At 42.9% G+C, this 24,862-nt stretch overlaps 1 protein-coding gene across 1 annotated transcript in view; it reads right to left on the bottom strand.

The window, feature by feature from the left end:
- LOXHD1 (lipoxygenase homology domains 1) overlaps positions 1-24,862 on the bottom strand; it is a 439,720-nt gene that overhangs the window by 148,694 nt on the left and 266,164 nt on the right. Inside the window, exons 27-29 of the mRNA XM_030192909.1 lie at positions 23,924-24,078; positions 14,252-14,356; positions 7,605-7,733 (exon numbers count right to left, since the gene is read on the bottom strand). Of these exons, the coding sequence (XP_030048769.1) occupies positions 7,605-7,733; positions 14,252-14,356; positions 23,924-24,078 (389 nt within the window). The remainder of the gene's footprint in view (positions 1-7,604; positions 7,734-14,251; positions 14,357-23,923; positions 24,079-24,862) is intronic.

Raw genomic sequence — 24,862 nt, forward strand, 5'->3', positions numbered from 1 at the left:
GACAGTAAACTTGAAAAGAATATTCATCTTTATGTTAAATAGAAATGCGTCTGCGACAGACCGAGTTTTTAACATCTCACAGTTCCACCCACTGCTGTTTATTAAGTGGTGTTCTGATCAGCATCTTCTTCCTTGTCAAATGTGATAAATTAACTGCAACATTACATGTTCCATTCGTGCCTACTACAGTTCTAAATTTCTAAGCATTGTTAAATGATAACATGGCAAGAATTTCAAGACAACATTAAAGTGCATGTTTTATGTCTCCATGACCTCCATGTGTGTATTACGGTTCCTCTAGAGGCAATGTCTCCAAACGGGTTAATTTTATACATAATGAAAAATACTAATAAAAAAAAAAGCTTTGAACATGTATTGCTGCATAATGAATGTCTCACTCCATCCCATTAATTTCAAAATGGAAATACTACTACTACTACTTATCATTTCTATGGTGCTACTAAACGTACGCAGCGCTGTACACTTGAACATGAAGAGACAGTCCATGCTCGACAGAGCTTACAATCTAATTAGGTCAGACACAACAGGACAAACAAGAGATAAGGGAATATTAAAGTGAGGATGATAAAATAAGGGTTCTGAACAAGTGAATAAGGGTTAGGAGTTAAAAGCAGCATCAAAAAGGTGGGTTTTTAGCTTAGATTTGAAGACGGCCAGAGATGGAGCTTGACGTACCGGCTCAGGAAATCTATTCCAGGCAAATGGGGCAGCAAAAAGGAACTGAGTCTAGAGTTAGCAGTGGAGGAGAAGGGTGCAGATAAGAGAGATTTACCCACTGAATGGAGTTCCTGGGGAGGAGTGTAGGGCGAGATAAGAGTGGAGAGGTACTGAGGAGCTGCAGAGTGAATGCTGTTCATGACCTAACAGCAAAAAGGCAGCTACTAGTACTATCCAGGTGAAGTTGTAGACATTACAGGGTGTAAAGCAATACTACACAAGAGGACATCCTACCTCAAAGGCCTCCTTATCTTTTTCATTCTAAGTCCCTGGTTTCCCCCCCCCCCCCCCCCCCCCCCCCCCCATCCATACAGCCAGATCTTAACAGTATCATTTTCTCTTATACTATTCAAATCAACTCCCAAACCTAGTGCATTAATACTTAACAAACAGAACAGTTGTGCTATTTTGCTTGTGCTATTGAGGCCAGTGTTTAACACAACGGTTGTTCTAAGTTGTGTTCCGTGGGGCTTTTTGTGAAGCGACAGTCCGGGTTTTTTTTTATCTTTTGTTTAAGGTGGGGGCTGTTGTGATTAGTATTGCTTGGAGAGACCCTTGGAATTTCTTTCTTTCTTTTTTTTTTTAATTTTTAATTTTTCAATTTTTGATGTAGCAGGCGTAAGGGCAGACTCTTTTGAAGTTCTACAGTTTGGTCCATGTTTACTCTAAGATTTTGTCACTGTAGAGTGGATTTTTTACCTGTCCCTTGTTTTGATTGGAATAAAGGTTTTTTTGAACCACCCGATTTTCTCTATAAGGTGGAGTTTTTGCGGGTGATTCTTTTTTCCTTTTTCTATGATTAATACGAACCAATGATATTACCCTGTTCCCTTGAATAGTAGTGGATTTGTTAGTACAATTGGCATTTTTCCCTACTGGGAAGTTTGAGGTTCTGTTTGGTAAGTATTAATACACTATTTCCATTTTGAAATGGGACGGAGTGAGAGATTCTGTGCCCTGAAGAGCACAGGTACAAATCAAAGTAGGGTATACACAAAAAGTAGCACATATGAGTTATCTTGTTGGGCAGACTGGATGGACTGTGCAGGTCTTTTTCTGCCATCATCTACTATGTTACTATGGGGCATATTTTCAAAGCACTTAGCCTTCCAAAGTTACACTATACAGCAATACATATTCAAACCTTTTTGTATTAGTATTTTTCAATAAGTAGTCTGAACTCCCTTTTTTTTTTATATTGAGGTTAATTTTATACATACCATGAAAGTAATGAACCTCACTCCTATTCCAGGGCATGTAGAGTATGAACTCAGTCTCTCAAATTCACTTCTATCACTCATCGTAATATTGCACTGAGTCAAAGACAGCGTCCCTCTGGAGTTCATAAGATGTAACATGTATTGGCAGCCTATCACAGTGTGCTTGGAAAATCTTCTTAAATCAAACTTGTGGCACCCGAAACAATGGGGAAAATTTCTGTAACCTTCTGCTTCATTTTCTTGGTCTCAGACAGCTTTTCTTGGTATTTGAGAAGGATCTTCGTTCTCACCACATAAATCACAGAGTAATTTACTTGGGACTGACACCTCTGTAATCAATACTGTGCTGGTGTTTTCCTCTTTCTTTCAGTCCATGATTATTATTATTTCTTGAGAATACTCTTTATTAACACCACAAAAGAATTACATAGCACATATGTAAGTAGAATCAACACATGTCAACATACAAGTAACACATGACTGTAACAGATCATTCCAATATAGTGCTTGGGACAAAATTGTACAGCGCTGCGTAACCCTAGTAGTGCTCTAGAAATGTTAAGTAGTAGTAGTAGTATATAGGATCTGTAAAGGGAGTGATAGGGGGAGTAGATGACATGGATGGGGCAGACTGGATTGGCCATATGGTTTTTATCTGCCTATATTTTTCTCTGTTTCTATGGTGTATTTTCCACCAAAAGTAACCTAAAAGCTCTACAATTTATTTATTTGTTGCATTTGTACCCCACATTTTCCCACCTATTTGCAGGCTCAATGTGACATACATAGTACCGTCAAAGGCGTTTGCCCAGTCGGTGGATAACAAATACAAAGTTGTATAGGGATCATATGAGGTATAAGTGGACGGTCAGAATGGATGAAGATTGCGTGATGTCCTGTTCGATTATAGTCATGCTGTGTTGGTAGGTGAAGAGGGTTACGTGGGGTCGTTGGGATAGACCTTTTTGAAGAGATAGGTTTTTTAGTGATTTCCTGAAGTTCAAGTGGTCGTGGATTGTTTTCACAGCTTTTGGGAGCCCATTCCATAGTTGTGAGCTTATGTAGGAGAAGCCGGCTGCGTAAGTTGTTTTGTATTTCAATCCTTTACAATTTGGGTAGTGTAGGTTTAGGTAGGATCTTGACGATCTGATTTTGTTTCTTATTGGTAAGTCTATAAGGTCTGTCATGTATCCTGGGACTACGCCGTACATGATTTTGTGGACTAAGGTACAGATTTTGAAGATGATCCGTTCTTTGATTGGGAGCCAATGCAACTTTTCTCAGAGGGGTTTGGCACTTTCGAAGTGTGTTTTGCTGAATATCAGCCTGGCTGCTGTATTTTGGGTGGTCTGGAGTTTTTTTATGAGTTATTCTTTGCAGCCCGCGTAGATTCCGTTGCAATAATCTGCATGGCTTAGGACCATTGATTGTATTACGTATCGAAAAGTTGCTCTTGGGAAGAAAGGTTTTAATCATTTGAGCTTCCACATTGAATAGAACATTTTCTTTGTTACAGAGTTTACTTGGCTCTCGAGGGTAAGGTTGCGATCGAGTGTGACACCGAGTATTTTCAAACTGTCCAAGGTAGGGAGGGTATGTCCTGGAGTATTTATGGTTGTGGGTTTGTATTTGTTATATGGAGAGGAGAGGATGAGGCAATGTGTTTTTTCAGTTTTCAGTTTCAGTTGGAATGAGTTTGCCCAGGAGTCCATGATGTTCAAACTATCGTTGATTTTGGTTATTTCTGTCAGATCATGTCTGAAGGTGATGTATATTGTAACATCATCTGCGTAAATGAATGGGTTAAGGCCTCGGTTGGATAAGGACTGTGCCAGTGGAATCATCATCATGTTGAAGAGTATTGGTGATGATGGTGATCCTTGAGGTACTCCGCAGACTGCTTTCCAAGGTGGTGATATGTTTGACTTTGATTTTACTTGATAAGTTCTGGTGGTTAGAAAGCCTTTGATCCAGTTAAGTACGTTTCCTTCAATCCGGAAGTGGCCTAGTATTCTTAGTAGTATGTTGTGGTTTACCATGTCAAATGCACTCGACATGTCGAACTGGAGGAGAAGTATGCTTTTGCCTGTGACAATCTCCTGCTTGTTTTACACAAAAACAGTGACTGCAGGTTATTCCTTCTCTGCAATCACAAGCTTAAACTTGGTAACAAAACAAGCAATTCCCCCCCCCCCCCCCACACACACAGACACTCCCCCCCTCCCCCCATTCTCCCAACCCAAACTCCCAGGGCACTCAAGTGGCACTTATTCAAACCTATCAAGTATTTAACAAGGCACTACGTGCTTTGGGAGGTAAGGCCCCCCACACAGGGGTCCATGTAGTATGGAAGAGGAATAGAGGTCCAGTTTTGGTAGGTCCTTCATTCTAGAAAGCAAACACTTAACATAAAAGGAAATAGCATTTTAACATCCTTAGGGCCCCTTTTACCAAGCTGCGGTATAAGGGGCCCTGCAGTGGTGTTGGTGCGTGGATTTGCCATGCACCGAGGCCTCCATTTACCTCAGCAGGTAAAAGGCTTTAAAAAAAGAAAAGGAAATGGCATATGGTAAGTTAAACACTTGCCACACGGCCATTTCTTGGGGGAGCCCTTACCGCTACCTATTTAAGAGGCGGTAAGGGCTCCTAAGCTAACCTAGCGGTAAGTACCAGGTAAGTCCCCAGCACTAAAAATATTTTTTTTCAAGTGCCAAAAATGGAGCGTGGTGAGGGTTGTGCCTTTGCAAAAGAGCCCCTTAGTCAGGTAAATACCCAGCTATTTTACATGATCCTCAGGTGTAGTTATTAATGTGGGCTACTGTTAAGATGTGTTATTTTACTATTAACTCTTGCTATTTTACTATCCACCTTATAATTGAAAGAGAAAAACGCCTAGATTTCGACCCAAATCGGGAGATAGACGTTTATCTCACAAAAACGAATAAATCGGTATAATGGAAAGCCGATTTTGGATGTTTTCAACTGCACTCCATCGCGGAAGCGTACAAAGTTGATGGGGGCGTGTCGGAGGCGTGGCGAAGGTGGAACTGGGGCGTGGTTATCGGCCGAGGAGAGATGGGCACCTTTCGCCGATAATGGAAAAAACGTATGCGTTTGTAGCTAGAATTTAGGGCACTTTTCCTGGACCCTGTTTTTTCACGAATAAGGCCCCCAAAAGTGCCCTAAATGACCAGATTACCACCAGAGGGAATCGGGGATGACCTCCCCTGACTCCCCCAGTGGTCACTAACCCCCTCCCACCACAAAACATGATGTTTCACAACTTTTTATTTTCACCCTCAAATGTCATACCCACCTCCCTGGCAGCAGTATGCAGGTCCCTGGAGCAGTTGTTAGGGGGTGCAGTGGACTTCAGGCAAGTGGACCCAGGCCCATCCCCCCCCACCTGTTACAATTGTGCTGCTTAATGCTTAGTCATCCAACCCCCCCAAACTCACTGTACCCACATGTAGGTGCCCCCCTTCACCCCTTAGGGCTATAGTAATGGTGTAGACTTGTGGGCAGTGGGTTTTGAGGGGGATTTGGGGGGCTCAACACACAAGGGAAGGGTGCTATGCACCTGGGAGCTCTTTTACCTTTTTTTTTGTTTTTGTAAAAGTGCCCCCTAGGGTGCCCGGTTGGTGTCCTGGCATGTGAGGGGGACCAGTGCACTACGAATCCTGGCCCCTCCCACGAACAAATGCCTTGGATTTATTCGTTTTTGAGCTGGGCGCTTTCATTTTCCATTATCGCTGAAAAACAAAAACGCCCAGCTCACAAATTGTCGAATAAAACATGGACGTCTATTATTTTTCGAAAATACGGTTCGGTCCGCCCCTTCACGGACCCGTTCTCGGAGATAAACGCCCATGGAGATATACATTTTCGTTCAATTATGCCCCTCCACAGGTCCCATTTTATGCAATGAGACCTAGTTACTAATAAATGGGGGGTAACAGTAAAATGACATATCTTAACAATTGCACTCATTGATAACTTTCCCTCTCTATTTGGCTTCCTTCCATCCATCTTTTTATTGATTGAGATGGGAATGTTCAAGGTTATCATATTGTCTTCATTCTCTATATTTCTTTTAGGGCATAATTCCAATATTTTTCCAGTACAGTGATATTGTAATGTTTCCAAAATTTTCAAAGAATGAGATGTGCCACGTTATTGTCTTTCTGAATAGAAATTTTCTGCCATTAAAACTTCGTAGCCAATTAGTACACGAGTAACTGTTTCGAGGTCTCTTTTGTAGAACCAACAGATGTACCAGTCTTTTCTGTGCTTGCTGTGAGCCGTCTAATCTACACCCCATTCTCCTGGTCTGCGACTATCAGTCTCTCATCCTGTGCATGTAAATGCATGTGTGTTTAGGGGAGATTGGTGGGTGGGTATGTCTGTGCATATGTGTTTGCATGATGGTGGGTGTGTCTGTGTATGACTGAATCAATGTGTACACTTTCTGTATCTGTGTTGAGGAACGGAGATGAGAGGGGATGGCAGTTTGAAAGGGGCAGTTCCTTAATCATTATGTTACAGTGAATCAGTGTCTGTCTACTGCAGCTGCAGGAACTGCTTCTCTCAGAGAAATGTATTGGGGCATTTTGGAGACAGGGCTAATTTTTCTTTCACCTCCATCAGGTGCAGAAACTTTGACAGCAAAGGAACTTCCACCAGGTCACCTCCTCCCTCTCTGTGACTAGAGCTACCTTCCAGTCTTCCTCCCTTACCGGCTTCTCATTGGCTGGATCCTATCTAAAGTCTCTGCTGCTAAATGCAATGGAAGCAGAGAAGGCTCATTTTTGGCTATTGTTTCTTCCACCCTCTCTTTTGCCTTCCTGATTTCTCTTTTCTTTGTCCTTTTTGGCACTAAGAAGGTGCTTATCTGGAGCTTATTCTAAACAGGAAAGTATACGCCAACTTTCCTTGATAAAACACTAGCATAGTAACATAATTTAGGTGTGATCAATTACAGCAGCCAAAAAGGAGGTGCAAATGCTTGTGCATAGATTGCTGAAAAATGATAGTATTCTATAATTTAAGCATGTAACTGTGCATCCCACTTATGCTCTGCCCAGACTCTGCCCACATATATGCCCACCTTCCAAATATGCACCATTGCATTTAGGTGCTATCTTACAGAATAATGCATAGCTGGATATTGGAATTTATGTGCCTATGTATAGACATGCATGTGTATATTTAAATCTTTTTATTAAAGAAATTCAACTTATATGGCTAGATACTTTCACAAAACAACCATAGTTTAATATGTATAAAGTACAAATCACAAGCAACTAATATATTAACAATACTTATATGGATGGTAATAATAGCCAGCAATCACAGAAAAAATCTTCCAGAAATAACCACATCCCTCCCTCTCCTCTCTCTCGGACATGCATGTGTATATGTCACCATTTGGTTATTTATGCAAGTTCTTGACATCTAAATGTTATAGAATTTCCTCCATGTTAATCAAATGGCTGTATATTGATCTCATCATATTTAGATTTTGTACAAAACATGCTTAGTTCAGTTTCAGACATTTATTCTTATGATGTGCTACAGTGCCAAGTAATGGAGGCGAAAGGGGAAAATAACACTGCAAAAGATCAATAAAGTAGATATTGCTCTCACCTTTATTGTCATGTCCAATCTTTATTTTCTTCAGCTCCCCAATATCCACAGCTTCTACTGTAAATACATCTGTCTTCCCTCGTTCAAATTTGTTCTTGTTGGTCTTGGATGCCTTTAGGTTGATGAACCCTGTTAAGCATACGATTTAAAGCTGCATGTAAAGCAGTACTCAAGAGTTGGCAGTCTTGAGAAAGAACTGTAGGACTAAGGCCATCATTTCTCATATGAAATATCTGCACTCTTCCTGTTGTACTATGTTTCAAATATCCATCTATTTATTTATTTATTATATTTGTATCCCGCACTTTCCCACTAAAAGCAGGCTCAATGCGGCTTACATAGTAATAGGTAACACCGAATTTTGTTATGTATTTATTTTTATTTGTTGCATTTGTATCCCACATTTTCCCAGCTCTTTGCAGGCTCAATGTGGCTTACAATACATCATGAGTAACAGAAATACATGAAAAAGTATACATTTAGTGTTAACTGAAGGATTTTGGGTAGCATGATAATGATAAAACATGATAGTAAAGTAGGAAATCAAGTATAACATAATAATAGGATGGATGGGTAGTAATAGGATGGATAGGTAGGTAGGGTGATAGAGAGAGGATGGTAAGGTGGGAGATAGAGTCAGGGTCAATGTCATTTTCTCTTCAGTATATGTAAGGTAGATGGGTTCAAGAGATTAATCTGGGTCTTTTGGGTAGGCTTGTTTGAATAGATGAGTTTTTAGTGCTTTTCTGAATAGTAGGTAGTCATGGATTGCTCGGATAGGTCTAGGGAGAGCGTTCCATAGACAGCTGCCCAGGAAGGAGAAATTGGATCCATAATAAGTTTTGTACTTGAGACCTTTACAGCTGGGGTAGTACAGGTTGAGGTACTTTCGTGAGGATACAGACATGTTTCTTGCCGGAAGGTCGACCAGATTTATCATATAGTTCGGAGATTCTCCGTGTATTATCTTGTGGATTAAAGCAGGGGTTCTCAACCCAGTCTTCAGGACACACCTAGCCAAGTCAGGTTTTCAGGATACCTGCAATGAATATCCATGATATATATCTGCATACAGTGGAAGTAGTGCATGCAAATTTATCTCATGTATATTCATTGTGGGTATCCTGAAAACCTGACTGGCTAAGTGTGTCCCAAGGATTGGGTTGAGAATCCCTGTACTATAGGGTTGCAAACTGGATCCAAATTCGGCCGACAGGGTTGATGCAGTCCTGGGTTTACCCTATTGAAGGTAATGGTTTGTTCTGATTTCTCTATTGCATTCCCTAAGAAAAGCAAGATTACATGTCCCTGCTTCCAATGGAGTAAACCCAGGACTGGATCAAACTTGTCAGCAGAATCTGGACCCAGGTGGCAACCTTGTTCTACTAGTTATTTTTTGTTATTTTTTTTTTTTATCTTTCAGGCACTTTGGGTTTCTTTTCTTGGGTTTTTCTGTAAGCAATATTTTAAACAATGATGCAAATTATGATCCCTGTTGGATGTGATGTCATAGTAGCATAATAGATGTTGATAGACAGTAAGGATCTTCATGTCCATCTAGTCTGCATTGTTGTCTATCAACAATGACACAGTGGACTTTACTTAGCATCCTCCCTCCCTTCCTTTACCACCACCCTTGTTATCTCTTCAAGCATGCTTGAGTTCCGTTGCTGTGTTGGTTATTACCAAATCTTTTAGAAGGCTGTTCTAGGCATACACACAGGGTTGGATTTACATTTGCTGGTTCCCTCTGAAAATGCTTCCTTCTCCATCCTGATTGTAAAATGGTTCCCAACTCAGTCCTGGGAAGGCAGCAACCTGGACAGGGTTTCAGCGTTTCCATACTGAATATCTGTATGATTTATTTCCATACAGTAGATGTCATGTTGGATTTCTACCCCTGAGAATTCAGTTTAGAGACCTCTGCAGGAGAATCTTTCTAAGCTGAGATTGTCCTGTCTATACCCACCTCCCTATAGGAACAGGGAGTTGGTAACAACTCTATTTTATAGACTTAGTAAATCAACCACCTCTGCATCTTCAAAAGGGAAGCCCAGTGGGTCTGCCATTCATAAAGTAACACTGAGCAGCCCAGTGCTCATAGGCAATTCCTGATAGGTAAGGATGTGCATTTATTAGCATGCATTTGTTTCATTAGTATGCTTTAAAATAATTTAGGGGCTTGTTTACTAAAGTATTGTATGGTAAAAGGAAGGGACCTGCCCAGCAGTTGCCTTGCATTTAGTGGACAAGATAGACACTTAACCGCATGAGCCCCACATTACATGCCCCTACAAATACCACCGGTATGCCCATGCTATCTGTTAAGTTGTATAACATAGGCCCTGGCACAAAGCCCCCCCCCCCCTGAAATTTAGAAGCAATGCTGGAGCAACCTGCACCCTCCCTCAACAGCAACCTCTCCCACATGCCCATCCTGATCAAAGCAACCCTGAGCCACTCCTCCAATGAAGCCCCTCCCCCTGATCACCCCCATGCCGATCAAGCACCCATTCCTGACCAGACCTCTCATGATCAGACCTCCCCCAGTTACAGTACATCCTATCTGATCCCCCTTTATTTGCTTCTGCCACTGATGCAAGCCCTTCCTCATAGGTATTCTCTTTTGCAGCCAGCCCCCCCCCCCCAAAAACACACCCTGACCCTCCCTCACCCTCTCCCATTCCCTCAACCTCCTCTCATCCCGACACTTAATCAATCCCTGGATGTCAGTGTATCGGAGAAGAGCAGTCCCCACCCCCCACCCCCGTTCCTGCTCTGACCAAGTTCCAGGTACAAAATGGAGGCTCTCTCTCCTAACAGTAACCTTGTGGTACTACTGCTATGGGTCAATCTGCCATGAAAAGTAAATTGTATGGGGGGGGGGGTATACTGTTATTGGAGGGGATCTGATAACGGCAGAGGTCTGATCTAGTGGGAGTGCTTTATTGGCATGAGAGTAATTGTAAGATGGACTTGATCAAGGGTTCGGGGTTTTCCCTTTCCAATGCCATGGTCATGACACAGGACTAGTGTTACGTGTAGCCATATGATCAGTTGGTCACACCCTACTGGCACCTATTCTCTGCCCATGAGCAGCTAGCATGGGATTTTTTTACTGTACAAGCTGGTTTTAGTATACAGTAGCCATTGGCATGGGCCCACATTAATGGCTACCATGCAGTAAAACCTGCATTAACTGCTTATCACAGCTTTGTAGCCATCCCTCTTAATGTGGAGTATGCTGCTAATATCAGGGAATGCATTTTAATATCTGGCGGGGCAGAAAATAGGGTCAAGTTAGTTTGAGAGGACGGGAGATTGAGACCAGTGCAGACCTTCCTGTCAGTGCTTAAGCCAATCAGTGCTACCTCTATCATTTCCTTTACCTCCAAGTCCTGCCTGTGTGTGCACCACCTGCTGTGCTCTTCATTTAAAAACAGCCTGACCAGTTGTATTCACAACCCACCATGCTTTAATTTCCTTTATATAGACTTGGTAATTTGTGCCGAGTTGAGCACCCCCAATCCTTTGGAAAAGCTGGCTCCTACGATCAGCTACACTAATTAACAGCCTCCCCTATGTGTTGAGCAGGGTTAAGAGAGAGAGTTTTCTTCTACTTCTAGGGTGAGGAGAAGATGGACGAAGAGGAAAGAGAAACATAATTTCCTAATTCTAGAAAGAAATGGGGGATCCAGGAGAGGGGAGTTCCTAGGACTATAGATTTCCACCCCAGTGTCAGGTTGTTTAGGGTGGGGTTGAAGTAGGATCCCCTAGAGGCACTGTAGCTTGGGAGATGGGCATGGATGGATACCACAGCCAAGGGTCTCAGGGAGGGACAGGTTGGTGGGAAAGGTGCTCCTGATGGTGTGGCCTTTGGCAGAGTGCAGGGAGAGGTTAGTTGCCCTATGGAAACTGTCTAAACCCTGATGTATTAACCTTATTTCTGCAGCCATTACAGCAAGCCAGAGAGCTCAGGTAGGGGAGCAAGAGAGGGGCTATACACTTGGTTCATTCTCTGCAAGAAGAGGTGAGACTCCTCTGAATTGTTCTGAGAGTTTGTTTCTCTGGACAGAAGAGGGAGGGGTGCAGCTAGCAAGGTGAGGATTCTAGGGGCCCCTAAGGAATGCCTTCAGTGATTGAGAAGGGTTCTGAGAAGTGGGATTTCATAAGGAAGCTACGTAGCTGGCCATATACAGGGACTGGTTGTACCTGGGAAATAAAAGATTCCTGTGTTATAACCTCTGTGTAACTAACAGTGTTAAAAGGAAATAATAAGTTACAAAGAAGCTGGCACTATAAGAGGGAGGAAAAAAGAAAAGCTGGGCTGGATCTTGTATTGGCAACGGATGGGAGTTTGGGTCTCATTGTATGAAAAGGTTGCTGTAGCTCGAAAGCGGGCTAGGACTTGTTTAGAATTCCAGGCTAGATCCAGTATCTTGTCAGGGAAAGATTCCTGTGTACAGAGAAGAATCCTAGTTTGATATTTTTGAGTTTATGTTTAAATAAAGTAGAAGCCTGAAGAAGTCTGGCCTTAGTCTTGGTCATTCTACAAGTTCTCTGGAGAGATAGAGCAGCTAGAGAGGCTTGACTGCTCTTGCCCCCGGTGGCCAGAGGGGGCACCCTGGCAAAGGTGACATTATAAATGGCAACCAGAATAATCACACTATATGGTTAAAATGAGAATTATATATTCTACGGGGTCACTATTCAGCATGATTTTAGCAGGCAGCAGTGGCGTACCAAGGGGGGGGCGGTGGGGGCGGTCTGCCCCGGGTGCACGCCGCTGGGGGGTGCCGCGGCGCGTGCCTGTCGGCTCCGAGTTCGCTAACTTCGCTCGTTCGCTGCAGCTCCCTCTGCCCCAGAGCAGGTTACTTCCTGTTCCGGGGCAGAGGGAGCTGCAGTGAACGAGCGAAGTTAGTGAACTCGGAGCCGACAGGTGCGCGCCGCGGCACCCCCCCCCTCCCCAGTGGCGTGCACCCAGGGGGGGTGTCATTTCACCGGGGGGGGGGGGGAGGTGTCATTTCACAGGGGGGGGGGGTGTGCTGCACCCGGGGAGGGGGGCGCATCGGTAATCCGCCCCGGGTGTCATCCAGGCTAGGAACGCCACTGGCAGGCAGGAGAGACTCTTACTTGCATAAACCATGCTGAGCGGGCCAGCCACTGATATTCAGCAGCACTTAACCAAGAAAAGCTACTGAATATTGGCTCTGACTGCCCAGATTAAATCCAGGCAGTGGAGGGATGATCTGGGGGGCAGAGCCAGGGAGGAACAAATTGGCTTTATACGGAAGGCTAGTCCCTAGTGGTAGCACCACTGCCAGTTTGAACAAAAAGCCAGATGGGCATGAGCATCATAAGTGCTGATGGCCATCACATGTGTGGTCATGCCCAGATATTAAATGCTGATGCCTGGACGTGGCCCAGCATTGAGTATTTGAGTCTAATTTAGCAGACAACAGTTAAAAAATGCTGACCGCCGCTAGCTGAATATTGACCGCTGTAGGTTTTGTCATATTTTAGTTCTTTTGCATAGTGTACACAATAAGCAAATTAACAAACTGATTATAATCAACATCCTGCTTTCCACACTAAAATGCTTCAAGAAGAGTGAGTTAAGAGACTAAAATATCAGCTGTATATGGATACTGTGCTTTCCCGTATTGGGGGGTCAAGCGCTCAAGAAAAAGATCTGGGTGTCATTGTAGATAATACGCTGAAATCTTCTGCTCAGTGTGTGGTGGTGGCCAAAAAAGCAGACAGGATGCTAGGAATTATTAGAAAAGGGATGGTGAATAAGACCAAAAATACTATAATGCCTTTGTATTACTCCATGGTGTATCCGCACCTTGAGTATTGCGTTCAGTTCTGGTCGCCATATCTCAAAAAAGACATAGTGGAATTAGAAAAGGTTCAAAGAAGAGCAACTAAAAAGATAAAGGGGACGGAACTCTTCTTGTATGAGGAAAGGCTAAAGAGGTTAGGGCTCTTCAGCTTGGAAAAGAGACGGCTGAGGGGAGATATGATTGAGGTCTACAAAATCCTGAATGCTGTACAACGAGTAGAAGTAAATCGATTTTTTACTCATTCCAAAAGTACAAAGACTAGCGGAAACTCAAGGAAGTTATATTGAAATACTTTTAAAACAAATAGTAGGAAATATTTTTTCACTCAACTAATAGTTAAGCTCTGGAACTCTTTGCCAGAGGAGGTGGTAACAGCAGTTAGAGTATCTGGGTTTAAAAAAGGTTTGGACAAAATCCTGGAGGAAAAGTTTATAGTCTGCTATTGAGACAGACATGGGAAGCAACTGCTTGCCCTGGGACTTGTAGTATGGAATGTTGCTACTCTTTGAGATTCTGCATGGAATCTTGCCACTCTTTAGGATTCCAGAATCTTGCTATTCTTTGAGGTTCTACGTGGAATGTTGCCATGATTTGGGTTTCTGCCAGGTACTTGTGACCTGGCTTGGCCACTGTTTGGAAAACAGGATACTGGGCTAGATGGACCATTGGTCTGACCCAGTATGGCTACTCTTATGTTCTAAAGAGACAATATTCACTTATTGTAGTTTTTTTATGTCATGAATCCTTAAAGTTTACTCCATTCCACAGCAGTAAAAACCTGCAGCCCGTGTTCTCTCTTACCGGTGTCATCTTTTTCTCCATATAAAATAAGAAACACGTTGGCGTCTGTGCCGGAATTCTTCTTGTCCCCAGTCTTCACTCTCACGGTATATGTTGTCGATTTAGCTGTGAAGGAAACAGACCTTTATTAGCACAGGGAAGCTATACATGTCCTACTCTTACTTCTTAGTTATTATATCTAAGTTAACTAAGTTATGAGATAGGATATAATAACTTAGTTATTATATCTAAGTTAACTAAGTTATTATATCCTATCTCTTTTGGAAAAAGATTTAAAAGTATTTAAGAAGTATTTAAGAAGAAGTTTATTTAAGAAACGATTGAAAATAAATAAATAAGATAATAGGAGAAAACGGGTTGACCTATGACGAGGTGAACAGCACCATCGCTACAACTGCAAAGTTTTTTAGATGGTTTTTTTGCTGTTATAAATTCTGAAGGTCCCCGCCTACCAAAATATGAAGGAGTTATTAAGTTATTAATGGGTACACTGTGAGAACAACCAATTACTGACATTAATTGGCATCAATTAGGATTTGTGCGCACATCTAGCTGTGCACTATTTTGAAACACTATCCCCCAGATTCTATATAGTGCGCCTAGAGTTACGCGCGATTCCCTGTGTAAATCTAGATGCATTCTATAACTATGCAAGTAGATTGTTTTAACAAGCTGATAAGCATTGTTAACAGCACTTAACAAGCAATAACAAGCACTAATTGGCAAAAATTAGAATTTGCTCATGTACATTTATTTATTTATTAGGATTTATTTACCGCCTTTTTGAAGGAATTCACTCAGTAAGAATACAGTAAGAATAGATCAAACATGAGCAGGAGGCAATTAGAGCAGTGAAAATATTCGAACAACAATACAAAATATGGCATGGTATACTACTTGCAATGACAACACAATATGTACAAGAACATTATAATTGGTAGTGAAGGGTAAGGCAAAGTTGTAACATATATAGATGAGTAAGAAAGTAGGAAGAATTAGAAAGTACGGTGATTGATTTGAAGAAAGTTGCACGTGAGGTCAGAGAGATGGTTAAATATTATCTCAGCTAGGGTAGGAATGGATAAACATGTCCAGCTGCAGTATGTGCAGCCCAAGTCAATCCTTGTGTGTGTGTGTGTGTGTGTGTGAGACTAACAAGTTAGTTACTTCTTCCGTTAAAGGCTTGGTTGAAGAGCCAAGCTTTCACTTCCTTCCTGAAGTACAGATAGTCTTGTGTTAAGCGGAGCCTTTCAGGCAATGCATTCCAGAGTGTGGGGGCTACTTCAGAGAAGGCTCGCTTGCGGGTATCACATCGTGTAATGTCTTTTGGAGAGGGTGTAGTTAGTGAAAGTCCTTGGGAGGACCTTAGTGTCCTTGGCGGTGTGTGGAGGATCATCCTATTCTTCAGATACTCAGGGCCATTTCCTTTTAGGGCCTTGAAGATCAGACATAGAGTTTTAAATTTAGCCCTGTATTGTACTGGTAGCCAATGAAGTTTTTGCAAAAATGGTGTGATGTGGTCACGTCGCTTGCAACCTTCTATGAGTCTTGCTGCTGCATTCTGAATCAACTGGAGCTGGTGCAGGCCCTTTGTAGTCAGACCATTGTATAGTGCATTGAAGTAGTCTAGTCTTGATGTTATCATGGCATGCACAACTGGGATAAGGTTGATCTGGAACACACTACCAATGGCGCTGAAAAAAATGGACAACCTAACCAGCTTTCGCAAATCTCTGAAGACACACCTCTTCAACAAAGCCTATTAAGGACATCCTCACTAACTGACTATTCCCAACTACCCAGGTGCATCCAAAATACCTCTCACAATACCTACCTAGCTCTTACTTCTAAATTTACCTACCTTAACTTATTATCGACTTTATCTAAGATCATGTAAGGACTGCATCATAACAACACTCTGTAAGCCACATTGAGCCTGCAAAAAGGTGGGATAATGTGGGGTACAAATGCAATAATAATAATAATAATAATAATAATAATAATAATAATGTAAGGAGAGAGGCAGCGTAGCTGTCGCAAATAGTAGAAGCAGCTCTTGAAGGTTGCTTGGATTTGGGGAATGAGAGTAAGTGTTGAATCTAACTGTATTCCAAGGTTCCTGACTTGTGATTTGAGGGGGAGTTCATACTTCCCAAAAGGGATTTTGATGTCAGGTATGTATCCACTTGTGTTAGGGACCCAGAGAAGCTCAGTTTTGGGTTCAGGCAAAGTTTGTTGTGTTTAGCCCATTCTTGAATTGATGTTAGACCAGTGATCAGTTTATTCAAGGTTGTAGGTAAGTCAGGTTCAATGGGTATGAGTAGCTGCACATCATCTGCATAGATGTAGAACTGATTGTCCATTGACCGAATCAGCTCAGCTAGTGGCTTGAGGTAGATATTGAACAGAATAGGTGAAAGTATTGATCCTTGTGATACCCCGCAGGTCAGTGTCCATGGTGGTAATGAGTTGCTGCCAATCATTATAGATTGTTGCCTGTCTGATAGATAGGATCTGAACCAGGCAAGTACTGTTCCATTGATACCTGTTTCTGTCAGTCGTACTAGCAAGATATCATGATCCAGTGTCAAAAGCTGCTGAGAAATCTAGCAGTACTAACATTGAGGCAAATCCCTTGTCTCGGTTTCTGTGAAGATCATCTAGCAGGGATATGAGGACCGTTTCTGTTCCATAACCAGGTCTGAATCCAGATTGACATGGATCTAGCCAGTTACTCTTTTCTAGCCATTCATTAAGTTGAACACAAACTGTTTGCTCTATGAGTTTCCCTAGAAACGGGATGATGGATACTGGCCTGTAACTTTCAAGTTTGTCCTGGTGAAGGTTGCTAAGTGTATTCTGTATTGTACTGTGTGTAAATTCTAACATGCGCAGGCAACATGGGGAGTGGTTTGGAGGCATGAAAATGGGCGTTTCATGAGTATTCCAAAATCTAAGCACTTTGTTATAAAATATGGGCCAATGTACGTAAATCTACATACAGGGATTTACACCAGTTTTTCACTGGTGTAAATGGACGTGCATAGATTTAGTCACATGAACTATGCCCAAGTGTATTCTAAATACTGCACGTAGATTTATGCGCGGTATTTAGAATACGCTTAGGCATGATTGCCTATAATGCATTATTTTTAGGCGCCATATATAGAATCGGGCCCTGTGCACCTAAATCCTTTAGCCCGTAACCCAAAGGGGGCGTGACCGGGATATGGGCAAGTCAGGGGCATTGCGAAAACTTGCATGCAGTGTACTGAATATTTGGGTCTCCGCATCCAGCTTGGGCACTGGGATTTACACCAGGTTTCAGGAGGCATAAGTCCGACATCCACAGTTGGGCATGTAAATTGGTGTTAAGCACTATTATATTGCGTGCCCAACTGTGGATGCCAGACTTATGATCTAACAGAGGCAATCATTTCCAGAGGCCATTTTTGAGCACCATTTATAGACTTCCCTCCCCCCCTTCCAAGTGCTTAATTCATCTTAGTAAAAGCCCTCCCTAAAATTTTTTAACACACATTAATGGCCTTTTACCTGCTGCAGTAAAAGGTGGTCTCGGCACATGGCAATCCCACGTGCCAGTGCCACTGTGAGCCACCTTTTACCACCACTTGCTAAACTGGCTCCTAAGTTTCTATTTTTGAATAACTATCCAGATCCTCTGTTAGATCCTATTTTGATTAATCAAACTAAATATTTCTTTTCTCCAACAATCAGGATTTTCGGGGGTTCTTGTTGATCAGACAATTTCTTTTGATTGTCACATTAATGCTTTAGGTGGTCTTTTAGGAATATATGGGCATCTCCAGCGTTTAGCGCACATTTATTTTTAATGCGCGCTAAAAAAAACATGAGCACACCTTTGTAAAAGGACCCCTTCGTTAAGAATATATATATATATATATATATATATATATAGATAGATATTTTCTGTTTAGAAAATTAAGGCAGGTAAGGTGCTTTTTGTAGCAGATAAATTCAGACTTTTGGTCCAAGCTCTAATTCAGGGCCGTGCCAACATGGTAAGTGGGGTAAGCACCACGGGGGGGGGGGGGGGGGGGGGGGGGGGGGGGGCGCCTGCCTTCAAGGGCGCTGCGCCGTCGAGTTGTATTTAAAAAAAAAAAACTTACTTCTCTGCTCCATCCCCGATTCCCCGGCGCTTTAAATTTACCTCGCTCCGCCTCCAACATCTGCGCAACGTCAGTGAAAGCGCTGCCTGTCTGACGTCTCTCCACTAGCCTTCCCTTCGCTTGTTCGTTCCCTCTGTGTCACGCCTTCTTCTGACGTCATTTTCTTGAGGGCGGGACACAGAGGGAACGAACGAGCGGAGGGAAGGCTGGTGGAGAGACGTCAGACAGGCAGCGCTTTCACTGACGCCGTGCAGACGTCGGAGGCGGAGCGAGGTAAATTTAAAGCACCAGGGAATCGGGGATGGAGCGGAGGAGGCTCAGGCTGACTGAGAAGTATGCACAGAGCCTCCTTTGCAGGCCAAACCCAGCCATTTCATCCATCGCGCCCCAGACGGCAGCTTGGGGGAGCAGCGCTCGGCTCTTCCACGCGCCTTGGAGCCAGGCAGGTCCGGGGGGGGGGGGCGTGCCCCAACTGATAGTCTGCAGGGGGGCACCAGAGACCCTTGGCACGGCCCTGCTCTAATTTTATCAAAGTTGGACTATTGTCATCTCATCTATTTAGGAGTTTCTAATTAGAGGTTATAAAAAGCTTCAGACGCTACAAACTGTGGAGGCATGCCTCATTTTTTCTTTGAAAAAATTTGACAAGATCTATGAATAGTTCACCTTTCACCTTCCCCTCTGTTAAAGGCTGAAAGAGAATGAAGATTCATGAAATGTTGTTGGCTTATCAAGCCCCTAAACTTTGGCGAGAATTATCTATTTATTTTGATCATGCATCTTCCTATCAGTCTTTTATTTATTTGTTACATTTGTATCCCACATTTTCCCACCTATTTGCAGGCTCAATGTGGCTTACATAGTACCGAAATGGTATTCGCCAGTTCCGGTATAAACAGTTACATAGTGAATATGGTTCATAGACATAATAGGAATCATATAGAGGAAGAGTTACATTATGTCCATTACGTTCTTTGGTTTCGTAGTGTTGCTGGGTTCAGCAATTTAAGTAGGGTCGGTAGGGTATGCCTTTATGAACAAGTAAGTTTTTAGCGATTTCCGGAAGTTTAGGTGGTTAGAACCTGGCTCTTTAAGAAATAAGTTCTATGAAATATTTTTATTGTGGGGCCCTTTTACTAAAAGGTTGGCATGCAGCAACAGGCTTACCACCCGCCAATCTGGAACTACCGCCAAGCTACCACAGGAGTTCAGCAGTACTTGCCAGCCTCAGTGCGTGCCATTTCCAGTGCTACAAAAATATTTTCTATTTTTGTAGTCTGCTGCTTACCCAGCGTTAATCAGGCATTGCTGTGCACTGCCCAGTTACTGTCGGGTTAGCGCAGAAGCCCTTACCGCCACCTCAACGGGTGGTGGTAAGTGCTTCCCCCAAAATGGCCGCACAGCAAGTGGTTCACTCGCCGCATGGCTATTTCTTTTCCAGCAAAGACTGCCTTTTACCCACTGTGGTAAAAGGGGGCCTCAGCACACATCAAAAACACGAACTAATGCTAGTGCAGGCCCCCTTTTACCGCACTTTAGTACAAGGACCCCTATCAGGCTCATTTTCGAAAGAGAAGGATGCACATCTTTTGACACAAATAGGAAGATGGGTGTCCTTCTCACAGGTTCGCCCAAATCGTTATAATTGAAAACCGATTTTGGGCGTCCCCAACTGCTTTCCATCGCAGGGACGACTAAAGTTCATGGGGGCATGTTGGAAGTGTAGTGAAGGCGGGACTTGGGCATGCCTAACACACGGAAGTCCTCGACTCATAATGGAAAAAAAAGGGCGTCCCTGACAAGCACTTGGACAACTTTATCTGGTCCTGTTTTTCTTACGACCAAGGCACAAAAATATGCCCTAAATGACCAGATGACCACCGGAGGGAATCAGGAATGACCTCCCCTTACTCCCCCCAGTGGTCACTAACCCCCTCCCACCCTCAAAAAATATCTTTTAAAATATTTTGTGCCAGCCTCTATGCCAGCCTCAAATGTCATACTCAGGTCCATCACAGCAGTATGCAGGTCCCTGGAGCAGTTTTAGTGGGTGCAGTGCACTTCAGGGCAGGCGGACCCAGGCCCATCCCCCCACCTATTACACTTGTGGTGGTAAATGTGAGCCCTCCAAAACCCATAAGAAACCCACTGTACCCACATCTAGGTGCCCCCTTTCACCCGTAAGGGCTATGGTAGTGGTGTACAGTTGTGGGTAGTGGGTTTTGGGGGGGGGGTTGGGTGGCTCAGCACACAAGGTAAGGGAGCTATGTACCTGGGAGCAATTTATGAAGTCCACTGCAGTACCCCCTAGGGTGCCTGGTTGATGTCCTGGCTTGTCAGGGGGACCAGTGCACTACGAATGCTGGCTCCTCCCACGACCAAAGGGGTTGCATTTGGTCGTTTCTGAGATGGGCGTCCTTAGTTTCCATTGTTGCCGAAAATCAGAAACGACTGAGTCTAGGGACAATCATCTCTAAGGACGACCTAAATTTCAAGATTTGGACGTCCCTGAAGATGGATGTCCATCTTGTTTCGATAATACGGGTTTCCCCGCCCTTCCACTGGAACGTTTTGTGAGGACGTCCTCAGAAAAACCTGGGCGTCCCTTTCGATTATGCCCCTCTATGTCATTTTAATTTCAAATGGTAATTCCCAGATGTTTGTTCCACCTTTTTTCTTGTTGTGAACTGCTTAGAACTTTTTTTTTCAGTTATAACAGTATACAAATACTTTATTATGTTATGTTATGTTATGTTCTCTAGCCTTCTAATATTAACTGAGAGGGTAATATTAGAAGGCTTCTCTTTCCTGTTGGGTATTATTATTATTAAGGGGTACAAAACCTATCCAACCCCATCTTCTAGAGGTAGGGAAGGGGAGCAGAGGTTAAATAAAATAATGTATTTAAATGAACAAATTAAAATAACAATACCAGAAGTTAGGAAGTACAACTTTGTATTATAAATTACCATTCCATTTTATTTTAGCTCCAGCTGAAAGTAGTAAGTACATGACACAATTGTTAAACTTCCCTTTAGCACAGAATTAAATCTTTCTTATGTAGGTTATTTCAGGTAAGTACCAACAAATAACTTTGCTCTCCTTATATTTGAATTCACTTCTAACAAAATTTTTAATACTTCTTGAATGTAACTGACTTCAAGTTTATTACTAACAGAGGCAGGGTTTTTTTTGAGGGGGTACTTGGGGGTACTGAGTACCGGCACCTTTTCTGTTGTCTGCTAAAATTGACCCATGGACCCCAAGTTTTAATGAAAGAGCTGAGGCTCTACACATCAATTCTGCCTTGTCATACATTCTGTGACCGGTTGCAGGGGGCTTGGCTATTGTGGAGTGGGTCCCTCAGTGATTACCCCACCCCTGAAGAGTGGCCTAGCATTTGAGTACCGGCACCTTTTTTACTAGGAAATACGCACTGAACAGAGGTCATAATTTTCTTTAAAATTTTCTTGTGTTTTCTTTTGTTACAGGTTTCTAGAATAATGCAGATAGACGTGATCAGATAAGTAGCTCAATACTACTTAATTACTTTATCAATATTTTCAGTCACCGAACTCAGACTGTATATTTCAAATTTGTGATAGTTCTCAGGTAAGTAAGGAGGAGGTTGGGAACTACAGGACAGTTAGTCTGACCTCTGTAATGAGGAATTTGGTCCTCATGGAAGCACTTCTAGAACAGGAGGTAGTGCAGTTTCTGGGATCCAGCTGATTACAGGATCTGGAACATGATGGTGCTCATTTCCAAAGCACATACATACATACATACAGAGTAACCTCTGTAACTTTGTAAGTCTATGGGGTCCTTTTACTGAGGTGCGCTGAAAAATGGCCTGTGGCAGTGTAGACACGTGTTTTGGGCACGCACAGAATTATTTTTCAGCGCACCTACAAAAAATGCCTTTTTAAAAATTTTTGCCAAAAATGGATGTGCAGCAAAATGAAAATTGCCGCACATCTATTTTGGGTCTGAGACCTTACTGCAAGCCATTGACCTAGCAGTAGGGTCTCATGCGGTAACCGGGTGGAAATGGTCTACACGCGTCAAATACCACTTGATGCACGTAGCTACTGCGCGTCAGAAAATAAAAAATATTTTTCAGATGCAAGTAGCAGACACGCACCAAAATTGAAATTACCGCGAGGGCCATGCGGTAACTGGGCAGTAACTTTAATTTGGCACACATTAGGTGCACATAGGCGCCTACGCGACTTAGTAAAAGGGCCCTTATGTGCTTTGAAAATGAGCCTCCGTGGCTTTACTAGCGGTACATCTTGTCAGACTGGGTGATGAGAAAGTTGGATTGAGGGAGAGTACTAGATGTGGTGTATTAAGATTTCAGCAAATGGTAAATGGAATCAGAGTAGTAAATGGAGTTCATACTGAAGAAAAAGGGTATTATCAGTGGTATACCATAGGGATCGGTTCTTGATCTAGTTATTTTAAATATTTTTGTAAGCAACATTTCAAAAGGGCTGTCTGGTCAGCTTTGCCTCTTTGAAGATGACACTAAAATTTGCAATAGAATAGACATCCTCGATGTTGTGGATAACAAGTAGAGGGACCTAGCAAAGTTTGAAGAAGGGTCCAGAATTCAGCAGCCAAAATTTAATGCTAAACAATGCAGGGTCATGTATTTGGGCTGCAAAAACCCAAAGGAACAGTACAGTATAGGGAGTAAAGTACTTCTGTGCATGAAAGAACTGTTCTGGGATAAGCACAATGGTGTGCTGGAGCGGGCTCTCACGGGCTCGCGAGAGCCGTTTGTTAAGTTTTTAAGAATTTTGGGAGCCGGTTGTTAAAGTAGGCCTCCCCATGGCTACTTAAACAACTGACTTCCAAAATGTGGGCTTGGGCCCCCTCCTGAATTCTCTTTTACTTTGCTGGCAGTGATGCTGGCCCCACCAGCCAAGTAAATAGACTGCTGCTGCTCCCCGCTCCTTGTTTCTGACTCTGAGCATCAGGCTGGGACTTTTCATGCAAGCGCAAGAAGGTTCCATCATGCTGCTCAGAGCCAGAAACAAGCAGCAGAGAATGGTGGCTGTCCATTTATTGGCTGGTGGGGCTCGCCAAAGGTATGCCTAGCGTGCCCTCACAAGGGAGGGGAGAGAGAGGCATGTATTTCCCCCCCCCCCCCAAATTTCAGGGCCGGCTATGCCCGCAGAGAGAGCCCGTTGTTAAAAATTTACCAGCACACCCTTGGATAAGCAGCATAAAATGTATTGTATTGTTTTGGTATCTTGCCAGGTACTTGTGACCTGGATTGGTCACTGTTGGAAACAGGATACTGGGCTTGATGGACCTTCAGTCTGTCCCAGTATGGCAACACTTATGTACTTATGTACTAACTGTTGGTGCATACTTTATAGAATTACTCTCCCAGTGCACCAGGGACTTCTAAATTGGCTATAAAGAAACTAGAATAAATAAGGCTTTTATCATAACAAGAATCTTGGCAAGAAGGTCATTTAAATAAACAAAAGAACAGGTCAATACTAACCTTTCTGCTCCAGACCCAGGGTAGCAAGACCCTGTTCTTCATCACTGCCTTCGTCATCCTTCTTCATAAAGGCTTCCTCCACTGGCACCAGCTGTCTGACAATCTGACCATCATCTTCATCCACAGCTAGCCATCGTTGGCAGGGGAAAAAATATCTACAGCAAGAGAAGAACCAGAGGGTTTAAAAAAAAAAAGAATCTCTTTCCTTTCATGAAACCTATTTTGGGGCAATGTCCGCTAATAGGCCTAGTTTTGCATATACAGTGACCGTAGTGAAGAGTCTCAAATTGATTGCTGACACTGCTGCAGTACTTGAATCGTGTCAAAGAGAGTTTCCTTCTGGAGTTCATAAGCTGTAACATGTATAGACACCCTATCCAAGTGTGCTTGAAAATTCGTTTAATCAACTTGTGGCCTCCTATACTTTGAAATGGGAATGTCCCAGGTGATCACAACCTCTTCATTTTCCATAATTCTATGAGGGTCTCCAATGCTTTTCGGGTATATTGCAAAGTTTCCAGTGGATGAAATGTACCACCTTACCGTGTTATTCTGTATATACATGCTCTCCCATCAGAACTTTGTAGCTAGCTATGAAATGAGTAACTTTGTCCAGATTTTCTTTACAGAATCTACATATGTCTGTTTTACCAGTTTTTTTCTGTACTTGCTGTGAACTATCTCTAATCCACTGAACTGGACTGAACTAGCAGTCTCTCATCCTTAGGTTTCAGTTCACCTCTCTTTTCCTATAAGGGTGTTTAACTACTAGGATTTCAGGTCATAGATTGGCAATATTTTGGGCTAAATAACCAAAAACACACCATCGCTAATAGTCATGTTGTTATGCTATAGGAGACCACTTTAAAAATCCAAGTGCTAGGTTGTGAGGCGCATTGTTCCCTATAAGCTGAGTGGGAATCCTCCAACTACATTGCT

This window comes from Microcaecilia unicolor, chromosome 2, assembly GCF_901765095.1.
Source record: "Microcaecilia unicolor chromosome 2, aMicUni1.1, whole genome shotgun sequence".
NCBI classification, from domain to species: domain Eukaryota; kingdom Metazoa; phylum Chordata; class Amphibia; order Gymnophiona; family Siphonopidae; genus Microcaecilia; species Microcaecilia unicolor.